Below are 12,358 nucleotides of genomic sequence, written 5' to 3'. Positions count from 1 at the left end.
ACTTGAAGCCTGGGAACGCGCAGACAGGAAACCCACTTCCTCCTAAGCAGTTTCTTGCTAGCCGGCTGAGAGGCGCCCAATTGAAACAGAATGATCCTCATCTACTAATATCCAGCGTGGCCACAAAGCGACTGGCCATTTACGCCGCCACTTTAAACAAAGATATTTGGTTATTCCGGGGAAGCAAGTGCACTTTTGCATGGCTGAGCTCCGGGTGGAGGCAAGCCTCAGCCCAGCCTCCCGCCAGCTGGGCTGCTCACGCCAGGGGATTCGCCCCCTCCCGGCCGGCTAGTCCAGCCGGGGTTCAGGCTCAGTCCCACCCGGCAACAGGCGAGCCGGTTCTCACGCCGCTCCCTGCCCAAGGCTTCCCTGAAGCACTGAGGGGGAAAAATAGTGTGACCCCGGGCTGGGGTGCTGGGCTGTGATGTCCTCGGAAAGTCACCTCCCGTCCCAGACCTCCCCGTGTCTGGACGATGGGCGAGGGTCGGGGACACCAGGTTTGTTCGAGGTGGAGCGACTTCAGCGACGTCCCTTCGCATGAATTCCCGCAGCTTCTCAGCTCGGGCGGCCAGTGGTGGGTCCTTGCCTTAGCTGGGGGTGGGGGTGGGGAAGCATAGCCGTGTGGGGGTTGGGGGGCGGGGTGGGCATGAGGCCGAAGGCCCTGGGCCTCTGAGAAGACCCTGAGCTGGAGGGAAGGGGGGGCGCGGGGATCTGGGACAGCCTGTCGGCGGCAGCCGATCCCCCCTTGCTCAGCGCCCCCTCCACCCGCGGGGATTCTCTCTCGGGTAGGGGGGAAAGGGGGCGGGGAGCAGAGGTGTCCTTCTGACGGAGGCAGAAGAGGCAGACAGACTGACAGACAAGCAGACCAACAGTGCGGCCCCGGGGTGCGGCCCCTGACTCCCGAGCTCCTTTGGTGGCGACTGGGGCTCGGCGCCGCGAAGCCAGATGTGGTCCGGAGGCAGTGGGAAGGCGCGGGGCTGGGAGGCCGCGGCGGGAGGGAGGAGCGGCCCCGGCAGGCTCAGGTGAAACCCCCACCCCGTCCTCGGCCCACTCCCTGTCCCCGCCCCGGGAGCCCCGACCGAATGGGAAAGTGGTTCACTTTGTAACTCCGCAAGTTGGTTGCAAAGCAGCATTCACCTTCCTTCCTCCCCAGCAGCCCTCCTCCTCGGCTACTCCCCATCCCACCTCTTGCCCTCCCCTCTCTCGGTTCCCTCCTCCTTTTCCTCCCCCCGACTCCGCACCCCCCCCTCCCGCGCGCCAGCGTACCCCACAAAAATGAGGGTAGGGGGTCCGGGGGAGAAATGCTTTGGGTCGCGTCTCTGCCTCTCTCTCTCTCTGTCTCTCTCTCTCCCTCTTTGAGACCTAAAAATCCTGACAAGTGAAACTTAAAGGTGTTTACCTTGTCATCAGCATGTAAGCTAATTATCTCGGGCAAGATGTAGGCTTCTATTGTCTTGTTGCTTTAGCGCTTACGCCCCGCCTCTGGTGGCTGCCTAAAACCTGGCGCCGGGCTAAAACAAACGCGAGGCAGCCCCCGAGCCTCCACTCAAGCCAATTAAGGCGGACTCGGTCCACTCGGTTACGTGTACATCCAACAAGATCGGCGTTAAGGTAACACCAGAATATTTGGCAAAGGGAGAAAAAAAAAAAAAAAAAAGCAGCGAGGCTTCGCCTTCCCCCTCTCCCTTTTTTTTCCTCCTCTTCCTTCCTCCTCCAGCCGCCGCCGAATCATGTCGATGAGTCCAAAGCACACGACTCCGTTCTCAGTGTCTGACATCTTGAGTCCCCTGGAGGAAAGCTACAAGAAAGTGGGCATGGAGGGCGGCGGCCTCGGGGCTCCGCTGGCGGCTTACAGGCAGGGCCAGGCGGCACCGCCGGCCGCGGCCATGCAGCAGCACGCCGTGGGGCACCACGGCGCAGTCACCGCCGCCTACCACATGACGGCGGCGGGGGTGCCCCAGCTCTCGCACTCCGCCGTGGGGGGCTACTGCAACGGCAACCTGGGCAACATGAGCGAGCTGCCGCCGTACCAGGACACCATGCGGAACAGCGCCTCGGGCCCCGGATGGTACGGCGCCAACCCAGACCCGCGCTTCCCCGCCAGTAAGTGAGGCCGCCCCACCGCGGGGCCGCGGGTTGAGCGCAGGAGGCGCGGGGAAGACCCGCCGGGAAGGCGCGGCGTCCGCCGGCTGCGCGCTGGGCATCAGAGGTGGGCGGCCGGGCAGTGGCGCCAAGGAGTCGGGTGTAGGAGCTGGGGAGTCTGCCCTGGTTGAGCTGAGGGGTCCAAGAAGAGGGACTCGGTAGCCCTGGAGTCCTGAGGGCAGGAACTAGTATTTGGCGTTTGCCAGATGCGGCCAATTGGCCGCTCTGCTCCGGCGCGGGAGAGCGCGGAGGCAGGCGTCCCCCCAGCTAAGAGAACCGGGATGAGCAGAGGTCGGAGGGGCGCGGCCTGGCCGGGAGGGAGGGTGCCCTGCTGGGACGCGCTCAGGCCCCGGGCCTGGCCCACTCTCCAGGCTAGGCAGGTGGGAGGGCGCGCGGCTCCAGACGGGGTTCTAAATGGGCCGAGCCAATGCCCTCAGCGGGCTGACAGGAGCCAGCGGCCAAGGCACAAAGAGTCTGGGGTCTCAAGCTTTCGAAAATGAACACCTCCCTCTCCCAAGCTCCCACGGCTGGGTGTCTACCGTTAGACCCCGGCTCCTGACGTGAGCCCGGTTTGCTCCCGGCTAACCCCACGAATCCGGAGGGCTGGGCAGGAAAGGAACAGGGAACGTTTTCTCCACTCTGCTTTTATGGGTAAAGCACTGAGACAGAGGGAGGTAGCCGGGGTTGAGGCGGGGAGCTCTGCAGTACACCCCCTCGACGGCGCGGCCTCGAGGCAGGCGCCTTCGATCGCCGCGGCTGGGCCTCTCAGGGTGGAGGCGACCTAGGTGAGAAGGGCGCCGTCGGGGCGGGCCGGGCTGGCCCAAGGGCGCAGGCGGCAGAGGTGGTCTGGCCCGGCCCGGCCCCTGCCGACCCTGTGCGTTTGTCGCTTACAGTCTCCCGCTTCATGGGCCCGGCGAGCGGCATGAACATGAGCGGCATGGGCGGCCTGGGCTCTCTGGGGGACGTGAGCAAGAATATGGCCCCGCTGCCAAGCGCACCGCGCCGGAAGCGCCGGGTGCTCTTCTCCCAGGCGCAGGTGTATGAGCTGGAGCGACGCTTCAAGCAACAGAAGTACCTGTCCGCGCCGGAGCGCGAGCACCTGGCCAGCATGATCCACCTGACACCCACGCAGGTCAAGATCTGGTTCCAGAACCACCGCTACAAGATGAAGCGCCAAGCCAAGGACAAGGCGGCCCAGCAGCAACTGCAGCAGGACAGCGGCGGCGGCGGCGGTGGCGCGGGGTGCCAGCAGCAGCAGCAGCAAGCGCAGCAGCAGTCCCCGCGCCGCGTGGCCGTGCCGGTCCTGGTGAAAGACGGCAAACCCTGCCAGGCCGGCGCCCCCGCTCCAGGCGCCGCCAGCTTGCAAGGCCACGCGCAGCAGCAGGCGCAGCAGCAGGCGCAGGCCGCTCAGGCTGCCGCGGCAGCTATCTCGGTGGGCAGCGGTGGCCCCGGCCTGGGTGCCCACCCGGGCCACCAGCCGGGCAGCGCGGGCCAGTCTCCGGACCTGGCGCACCACGCCGCCAGCCCCGCGGCGCTGCAGGGCCAGGTTTCCAGCCTGCCCCACCTGAACTCCTCGGGCTCGGACTACGGCACCATGTCCTGCTCCACCTTGCTATACGGTCGGACCTGGTGAGAGGACGCCGGGCCGGGCCTAGCCCAGCGCTCTGCCTCATCGCTTCCCCCTCCTGCCCGGTCACACACCACCAACCACCCGCTACACCCTGCGCTTCGACTTTTCTTAAGAACCTGTCCCGTTGAGACCAAGGGAAAAAAAAAACACAAAGACCAAACTGCTGGACGTCTTTCTTTTCTTTTTTTTCTAAAATGTGCAGGATTTTTTTTTTAAAGAAAATAAAACAACCAAGCGAATCCAATTCTTCTAAGGAGTCTTTAAACAGAGAAGGACATAACAAGAACCGCTTTGGGGGTGTCTTTGGGGGTGATTCAAATGGGTTTCCCACGCTCAGGCGGGATGTAGTTTGGAGAGGGCTCTACGCTGACATGGCTCTGGACGCTTAAAATCGAAATCTTCACTCTGGGTACACCGTGCCAGCAAAGTGGACTCGCTTGTAAATACGGGGATTTCTTTGAAGGGGCGACAGGGGGCTGGGGAAAGGAAAAGACAGAACCCGCTTGCCACTGACACAAAGGAAATGCCCCCTCCTGCCTCCCCTGGCCACCCAGGCTCAGCTGAGACTGGCCCTGGTTAAAATCGTTTTATGTTTGATGTGAACTTGTAGTTGTAAAACGCTGTCAAAAGTTGGACTAAACACTTAGTTTTTAGTAATCTGTACATTTTGTTGTAAAAAGCAAAAACAAAAAAAGCAGTCCCCGTCCCCTTCCCCAGCCCATCATATTTTTTATGGGCCAAGACAAATCTGTGTATATTATTTGGCAGTTTGGTATTTGCAGCGTCAGTCTTTTTCTGTTGTAACTTATGTAGATATCTGGCTTAAATATAGTTCCTAAGAGGCTTCTAATAAATTATACAAATTAAAAGGATTCTTTTTCTGATTAAAACCCCCATCTTTTGTTTGGTTTTGATTTGGCTTTAAATGGCATTTTTTGGTGGTAGGGGAGTGGCTCAGCATTGGCTTGACAGGATTCGAATTGTGTGGGGGCTCAAAGGATCCTGAACCAGAGAAGGAGGCTGAGACCAGAGTCTTTGCCCCACAGGAAGAGAGAGTTTTGTTCTGCTTCTGAATTAAGGAGAACCAAACCTTGAGCAGTCTTGGGATTCGGCAATAGAGAGTAGAAAAGCTTAACTACTTCTACCAGGAGGAAAAAGAAAGAGAAAGACACCAAAGGAGTAGTTTTCAAAGCCAGACTTCTGTGTCTTAAAACCGCAGAAGTATCTACTGTGGTCTTACACAGCTGAGCCAACGTTTTAAAACAGTCGGCCTTGGACATTCCATTTTTAAAGAACCCTGAATAAACAATTATTTTTATAGATGGATTGTCCCTGTAGGTTTCAACGTTAATTCTTTATTTCTAATCCTTGGCAGAGCCTCCTTGGGACTAGGATGTGGTGGGAGACTGTTTTTGAGAAAGTGGAGAAGTCATGGGTTTCGTCTCTGCTCTGAAATAGTTACTCCCCCGCACAGGCTGCGCAGCGGCTTCTTCTGGCTTCCTGGGCCCGGGAAGGTGTCTGACTGGGCTGCTGGCCTTGGGAACACCCCTGGCAGGGCTTTCTGCTCTTTGTTCCAAGATTTTCACCTCTGGGCTCCTGGCCTCCTAAATCTTTGTAGTAAGGAATCTTTCTCCTGTCCCCAACTCTCCGCCTCTCCCCCATCGCATCCCCCCTCAACATCCACCCCTGGGAGGAACAAAAAAATCTTTGACCTCTCTTCCTACCTCTAATTTCTCAGTCTCTTTGGTACCCTGATATAGCTGTTGGGGAACTCTTAGCTGCTCTGGGGAGGGGAGGAAGAAAGAGAGGTGTAGACAGAAGTCGTAGTCCCTAGGTAATCTGTTGCTCTTTCTGTCATCTCTGATGAACCTACAGGAAAATTGGCTGAGTACACTGTGGACAGAGCCTCTCCCAGCACTTTTTTCTAGGCCTGAAAGTGTTTGAGCAGGGGGGATTGATTCGTATTTGGCATGTACTCATTTATTGCCTAGAATGTCAACTTTCTTTTTTCCTGTCTCGCCTGCCTCTACCTTTTCTTCCTCTTCTTTTCAGCTCATTCTGACTCCATCTCTGTCTTCCTGGATCAACACCCTCAAGCCCCAGGAACTTGTAAGGAAAATGAAGGTGGGGGGTGGGGTGGGGATATAGGTGCTTGCTGGCACCAGCAGTCCTCTCTGTTGACTTTCTGGGGACTCTTTTCCAGTGATGCCCTAACTGTGGACACGGCCAGCTTCCTCTCTCGTGTCTGGCTGCTGAGATACTGTTTTCAGTATCTAGAAGAGACTCAGAGATTTCAAGAGGGTTACTGGTTGGATCTAGACGGTGTGCTGGTTGGGAGAATTCTCAGTATTCCTCACATTTTGGAAAACAATGGAAAATCTGGAAAGGTTGAACACTTGTGCTGGAATGGGCAGCAGTTCCCCCCCCACACACACACCGGGCAGTTTGTGAAGGTGGTTAAATCACCCAGCTCAGGCCCCCGCCGAGCAGGGGAGATGTTACAGCTAAGGTCTGAATTCTGTGGGGTGGGAGCTTACGCTCGACCTGCCCCCACGCCCAGCACAGGAGCGTGGAAGGGGAAGGGCGGACATTGCCTGAGCGCTGCCAAAGGGGGCTGCCCCACCCCACCCCAACTCGCTGCGGAGCGGGTCACTGAGAGTCACAATTCTATGAGCTATGGCACCCTCGGTCTGATCACCCTTGCCCTGGATGGAGTTACTACCAAATATGTTCTTTCCCCTCCCCGCCCCTCGCCGTCTAGACCTGACTTAATTTGGAAGTCTGTTTACTGGTCCCGGGAAAAAGGCGAACGGAGCCGCGTCTGCAGATGGGGCCGAGACGAACAGGGCCTTGGCCGCTTCTCTCCGTCGGTCACGCGGGGTCCACTCACTCCGTTCCTGGCCTCGAGACTGCTGTAGCTGCAGGAAGCGGCCCTGGAAGGCAATCTGAAGCGTCTCGATAGGGAAAGGGGTGAGCGCTGGGCGCAGTAAAACACCCAAGACTGGAGATACACTTTACCCTCACACCCCGTCAGCCTCTGCGATCTTTTGTCCTCTTCATTCCTGGACCTCCCCCAAGTCTCCAGCATCTCTGGCCCGGGGAGCTTCTGGTCTCTGCTAAGAAGAACTCAGCTTTCTGGGGATGTCCCTAATGGGGAAACTTCCCCACGCGTGGGGGCCGCGCAGTTTGCCCCCAGATCCGGGAGAAGCTGAGCGCCGCCACCTAAGCACCCTATCCATCCCGAGGTCCCAACTGCTGCTGCGGGAAATGGGGGAGATTTTGCAGACGGCATCCCACCCCCTCTTCCTCCTGTTCCCCACCCCCAACCTCGCCATGTAAACACGAGGACTTTCTCGAGAGTCTTGGAGAGCGGCTCTAGTGGCTTCAGGGTCTGAAACCCCAGGCTTGGCTTGTTTGATGTTTAGCATCCCAAAGCGACTCCCCCACCCCTGCCCCAGCCTGGGAGCCCGGAGTTGTGGGTCGGAGAGGCAGGAAAGCAACCCTCTCAGCTGGCCTGGCTGGGCTCGGGGGCGGCGTGAAGACTGGGACAGAGATGCTCTGAGCAGGAAAGAAGGGGGAGCCCGGCCTGCCGCCACCCCGCAACAGGGACACAAGCGGGTACAGCTGGAGTCCTCCAGGCCCAGAAGGCGGGAGGGGACAGGGAATGCGTCAGCAGCTCGGACACAGGCTCTGGGACCGGGGCCGGCTCGCTGGGAAGTAACTCGAGGGCCCAGGAGCGAAATCAGAGCCAGGCCGGAGCCGACTCCGCGAGAAACGCTCCCTAACTCCTGGAGGCGGGGGGAGGCCCCGCATGCTCCAGTTCCAAGGGCCTCGCCAGAGGCAGCTCTTCTTCCCACTGCTTAAAGGGCTTGGCCTTCCAAGGGATTTGAAATCCTCCCGGGGTGGGGACAGGCCTAGGGCTGGCACTGAGGTGTCCGATTTTGAGACGCCAGTGGAAGAAGTCTCAGACGTTAGAGGCCGCACACTCTCGGAGCGCGCTTGCGGGCGTCTGGACGCGGATGAGGGGCCTTCTCCAGTCGCGAGTGTACAAAAGGTAGCGCCGAGTCTCTTCTGAGGCGACCCGAGCTAAGAGGAAAGGAGAGCTGGGTTTTCTGACTTTCAACTCATTAGGGACCAGGTAAGGTCAATGCTTTCTCTATTATGGCTTTATCTTAAAAGCGGGTCAATTTAAGATAAGGAGGAGGGGAGAATCCAGGATCTGTGTGAACCATGCTGATAAAGACTGACCCCTTTCCTGAACTAAAAGCAAGCCAGGCAGACATTCATTTTCTATAAACAAGAGAGCTGTGAGAAGCTGCCTTGAATTCTGATCTGATGCCACCAGTCTCTCTAGACATTGCCCTCCCTCCCCCCAGTGATTGGTGTGTGTGTTGGGGGGTGGTGGGGGGAGCCAAGTGATAGGGGATATTATTTGCTGAGAACTAGAAAGCCTGTTGAGAAATGTGAATCTGAGATGATGTGGCTCTTGGGCATGGTTTGCCAGCTGGTTTGTTTCAAATGCTGCTGTCTTTCAGAATGGATGGAAAGCGACAACCTCGAGTATTGGGAGGGATGACACTGAATGTGTTCCTTGAGCAGTTCCTTGTTAGAAAATCCTGGATACCACCTCCCTCTGGTCCTCCCCGCCTTCTGACTGATGTGCCTGTGGTGGTGCAAATGTATTCTTGTAACTTGGGGCCACCCTCTGTGGGCCTCAGTTTGGGGCTTCCACCTCAACTTGGAGCACGGAAAGTTTTCTGGTGTCTCTTTGGCAGGTAGCTTCAGGAAAGTGTCCTATTCACCAATCACCTTCTGTGGCAAGTTTGTCCGTCCAAGTCGCTGAAGGAACCGGGTGTGGATGGGAGGAGAGGACAGAATGTGTTTACTGAAGGGAAGGACCAGAGTCCAGAGTCCGAATGTCACCGCCCCTCCAAGTAGTTGTGTTTCTAAACTTTCCTCGATGATTTTCAAAGAAACTCAGCAACTTGACCGCACAGCTTCTACCTCCTCTGAAGCCACATTTGGAGTGGCTGGATGCATTTCTTTCTGATAGTGACCTAATACCCTACTCGGAGGGCATCTAGGCACAGCCCCAGGTTTCTCATTTGATAATGTTTGCCATTAGGTCTCTGCTTCCTAAACGTGTATCATCTTTGTTATTAATTGAGTCGTAACAAAGTTTTGGAAAGGGTGAGATTTAAATGGACTTTCTTGTTTTATTTCTCTTTTAGTTATTTGCAGGACACTGTTAGTGTTCTGCTTGAAATGGAAACAAACATTAAAAAAAAAGTCACAGGCAGTAACAGACTTTGTTAAACAGGGTTCTTTTATCCAATACAATATTCACATCTGACTGTCCACTTGGACGTAGGCTACATAAGACAACCTGTCTGAAAAAAGAAGACACCTGTCTATGTATGTATTATAGATATATATGCACATGTGTATGTATCTTATATATCTATTTTATAAGATCTTCAAAAAGAAAAAAATTAACATAGGATTTTCTTAGTAGGAGATCTTATAGGACCCATTAGATGTAAGAAAGTTGAATGTGTTTACTATCTCAAGGAAGAAGTCACATGAAACTGAGTTTTCCTTAAGAAAATCAAATAAACAAAAACCCTTGTTCGTTTTTTCCCACTTTAAATTGGAATATTAATTTATTTTCATGTCACAGAACTATTTTGGGGGGAAATATTAAAATTTGTCCTTAAAGAAAATGAACTTGTTGCCTGAGACACACAGCGGTAAATGAGACTTCCTGAAGCAATCTACAACAAAAATTGTTGTCGTGTGCTTCACCGACATTATCCGCTAGTAGAAATCGTTAGTATGAACACTGTTGCTAGCTAACAAAAACAGATGGAAACGTTGCTGCCCTTAGTTTGCTGCCCTTAGCAGTTCCCCCTCTTCTGGCCTTCACAGAGCACTGGAAATGAGAGGGCAGGTCTGAGTCTGACAACAGAAAGACAAACTTTCCCTCCTCCTGTCCCCCATTTTGTGCATCTTGTACATTTCCGGTAGTCCAGGCTTCGATTGCTACATGGAATTGTCAGTAACACCTGGCTGTCCGTGTAGTGTTAAACTTTGCATTTCTAGGGTTTGGGGTGATTGTTGATGATGTCATTTCTATGAAAGGTGTCAGGACCTGAAAAGTGTCCTTGGATACCCTTTTCTGGGTGCTACATCCTGGAGCCATTCTGTGGAAGAGTCACCCAGAATGGCCCAGCCTCCACCTTACCTAGCACCAGTGTTGTTGTGTGAAGGTGTCCAAAGCTCTAGGAAAACCAGAGTTTATTTGGTCTGTGTGCTACCGATTTACCTGATCTGGGCACACACAAGGCTAGGTGTGTGTGTGCGAGCACAGATGTAAAACTGGGAATTACTGTAATGATATGAAAAGGACTAACAGTAAGTTGATTCGTCTACCCTAGGAGACCAAGGCAACGATTTAACAAATCTGGCTATGGCTGTGTATAGAGAGAACTCCCAAGCTAGGGTCCCCTGAGGTACCCCCAAAGCACCAGATTTCTAAACAGACTTTTTTTTTTTTTTCATAGGAGGCTCTGAAGCCTAGAGGGTTAAACCTCTCCCCCTCTGGGGCACTCTGGTGCCTTTAGGTCTGCAAGGCACTGTTTTCTGGGTGGAGTCTAAAGGAGGGTGGGTGGTTCTGGGCAGTGACTGGCTTCTTCCTTCCTGTGAGAGTGTGCTTCAGAAAGAATTGCAACTCTTGCACCACAGGTGTGCACAGAGCATACATCTGTGCCTCTGGCCAGGGCAAATAGAAACTGTAGCCAGTTCCTTACTACTCACTGAGCTGCAATAATAGTCACTGAAATGTTGATTACTGCTCCCTGGTAGGACTGTTGAGGCTGAGGCCAGGGTGTAGTAAATTTTGGAAGAGCTGTAGTGTATCATACCTACAACTCATACAGTGGGTAAAACTCTGATATCTGTCTGCAAATCAAACAGGGGAACCTTTGCAAATACTTAACAAAAGCCAACTCACCCACAGCCATCATCTAGCACAGGACAGGGAAGGGGTGTAAAGAGAAAATCATTGACATCGATGGTCCCATACAAGGACCATCATGCATCCCTAACAGTTGACATTAACCTTCCTGTATGAACTGTTTTCTATCAACTATAATGTCATGCCAACCTAAAATTAGTTGTTGAAAATTCTCAGCATGGCTGAGTACTTAGATTCTGTTGCTTGGCTGTCTGTGGAAGCTGGGGCTTTGTGTGTTTGTGGTTTTGTTCACTGGTAAGACAAGAGAGGAAGGAGAGGAGACTGGAGGGGAGAGGAAAGGAACAACCGTGCCCAGTGGAAGTGTGTGAGGTTCTGTTGGTGTTTGTGACAGCTGAGTCTCCCTGGTTAGAGCTGGTCTTTAGATGGAAGCATTGGGGCAGGGTGGATGAGTGTGTGGTGTGTCTTGGTATATCTGGTGTTTAGGGGATGATGCTTTTAGTAAGCAGGGCTAAGGAGCAGAATAGGAGATAGTGTGTGTACCATGTCTTTGCGTTGGGCCAGTGACACAAGGGCAACATAATTATCCAGCTTAAACATGCTCAAATGGCAAAAAGTTGCAAAATAGATCGACCTCCCTGAGAAGAGAGGGAGCCGGTTACAGAGGTCTGCAGCCATCATCCTTTTTTCAATACATTTTAAACAAGAGGATCTAGTGAGTGATTCCGATTCAATACACATAATCAGTTTGCAAGTCTTATTTCCATTTGAAAACAGGGCCATTTGCAATCATAAGAGCCGGACACGCTAAAAGATTCAGAGCGCTTTCTGAGCGGATGATGGGTGACAGAATCTGCAGGCAAGCACTAAATATTTTCTTCTAGCCTCAGACCTTATGCATCAGCCTTTAGTCCCGATGTATTTTAATCGAATATTCCTGTTGAATATATAGCTTAATTGCTTAGAATATCTAGATTCCATGATGGGGGCGGGGCTGGGAGCCGGCAAGAAAGGTGAGAAAAACCATGTTAGTGCTTTTCCTAGGTGCTGGTTAACAATCATTTAGTGAAGAGTACACGGGTAAAAGATTTGATGAAAAATTCAACCTTGTTTTCAAAGGAAGGGCTGCCTGAAGAGGTTGGGGCTAAGATTCGCGGGTTGGAGCCACGAAGTCTTTCCCGAGCGCGGCGGGGGCGGTGAGCTGCCACCAAAACCCAGCGACAGGCTCGGCGGCCTCCCAACCTCACCGCCAGAGATCCGAGCCCCCCCATCCCGACCCCGCGGTTTCGTATTGGTTGTCAGCGGTTTCAGCTAGAAGGGTGGGCACTTAAAATCTCAAGCTGTTTTATGGTCTTTCGTTGTAGAAAGTTTTGGTTTCCAGGCTCGTTTGAAGCAGCAGTCCGCAAACCGCGCCCCCCCCCCCCGCCCCTTTCCGCAGGCGGCCTCAGCTCTCCCCACCCCCCAGGTCTCCCCTCCAACCCCGGTTGCAAAGCAGCACCCCGCCCACTGCGGCCTCCCCCACCCACAAGGCCCAGCCCAAAGCCCCAGTTTCTCCTCCCACCCAGCCTCGCCCCCACCCCCAAGCCTGTGTGACTCTCCACCCGGTTCCTAGC

The 12,358-nt window shown here is 54.3% G+C and overlaps 1 protein-coding gene and 1 long non-coding RNA gene across 9 annotated transcripts in view; both read left to right on the top strand.

Moving 5' to 3' along the window:
• Window positions 1-4,662, top strand: NKX2-1 (NK2 homeobox 1). 3 transcript variants are annotated; one of them, XM_069559977.1, is made up of 3 exons: window positions 1-574; window positions 1,718-2,103; window positions 3,036-4,662. In XM_069559977.1, exons 1-3 carry the CDS (start codon window positions 474-476, stop codon window positions 3,773-3,775), a joined length of 1,227 nt encoding a protein of 408 aa, XP_069416078.1. In that variant the 5' UTR covers window positions 1-473; the 3' UTR covers window positions 3,776-4,662. The 3 variants fall into 3 exon arrangements, with proteins under 3 accessions (XP_069416078.1, XP_069416079.1, XP_069416080.1); XM_069559978.1 differs by lacking the exon at window positions 1-574 and adding an exon at window positions 846-1,022; XM_069559979.1 differs by lacking the exon at window positions 1-574 and adding an exon at window positions 847-1,611.
• A 1,897-nt stretch (window positions 4,663-6,559) lies between these two features.
• The window catches only part of LOC138423711 (uncharacterized), a 46,949-nt gene continuing 41,150 nt past the window's right edge, over window positions 6,560-12,358 (top strand). For 2 of the 6 annotated variants that reach the window (XR_011250430.1, XR_011250424.1), the window contains exon 1: window positions 7,196-7,910. This is a non-coding gene — a long non-coding RNA (uncharacterized lncRNA). Of the gene's footprint in view, window positions 7,911-12,358 lie in introns of all 6 variants that reach the window. The other 4 variants (XR_011250426.1, XR_011250425.1, XR_011250428.1 and 1 more) reach the window with 4 other exon arrangements.

Source organism: Ovis canadensis, chromosome 18 (assembly GCF_042477335.2).
Source record: "Ovis canadensis isolate MfBH-ARS-UI-01 breed Bighorn chromosome 18, ARS-UI_OviCan_v2, whole genome shotgun sequence".
Taxonomy (NCBI): domain Eukaryota; kingdom Metazoa; phylum Chordata; class Mammalia; order Artiodactyla; family Bovidae; genus Ovis; species Ovis canadensis.
Note: the sequence above shows the minus strand (reverse complement) of the source record. Positions and strands in the feature narration are given on the sequence as shown.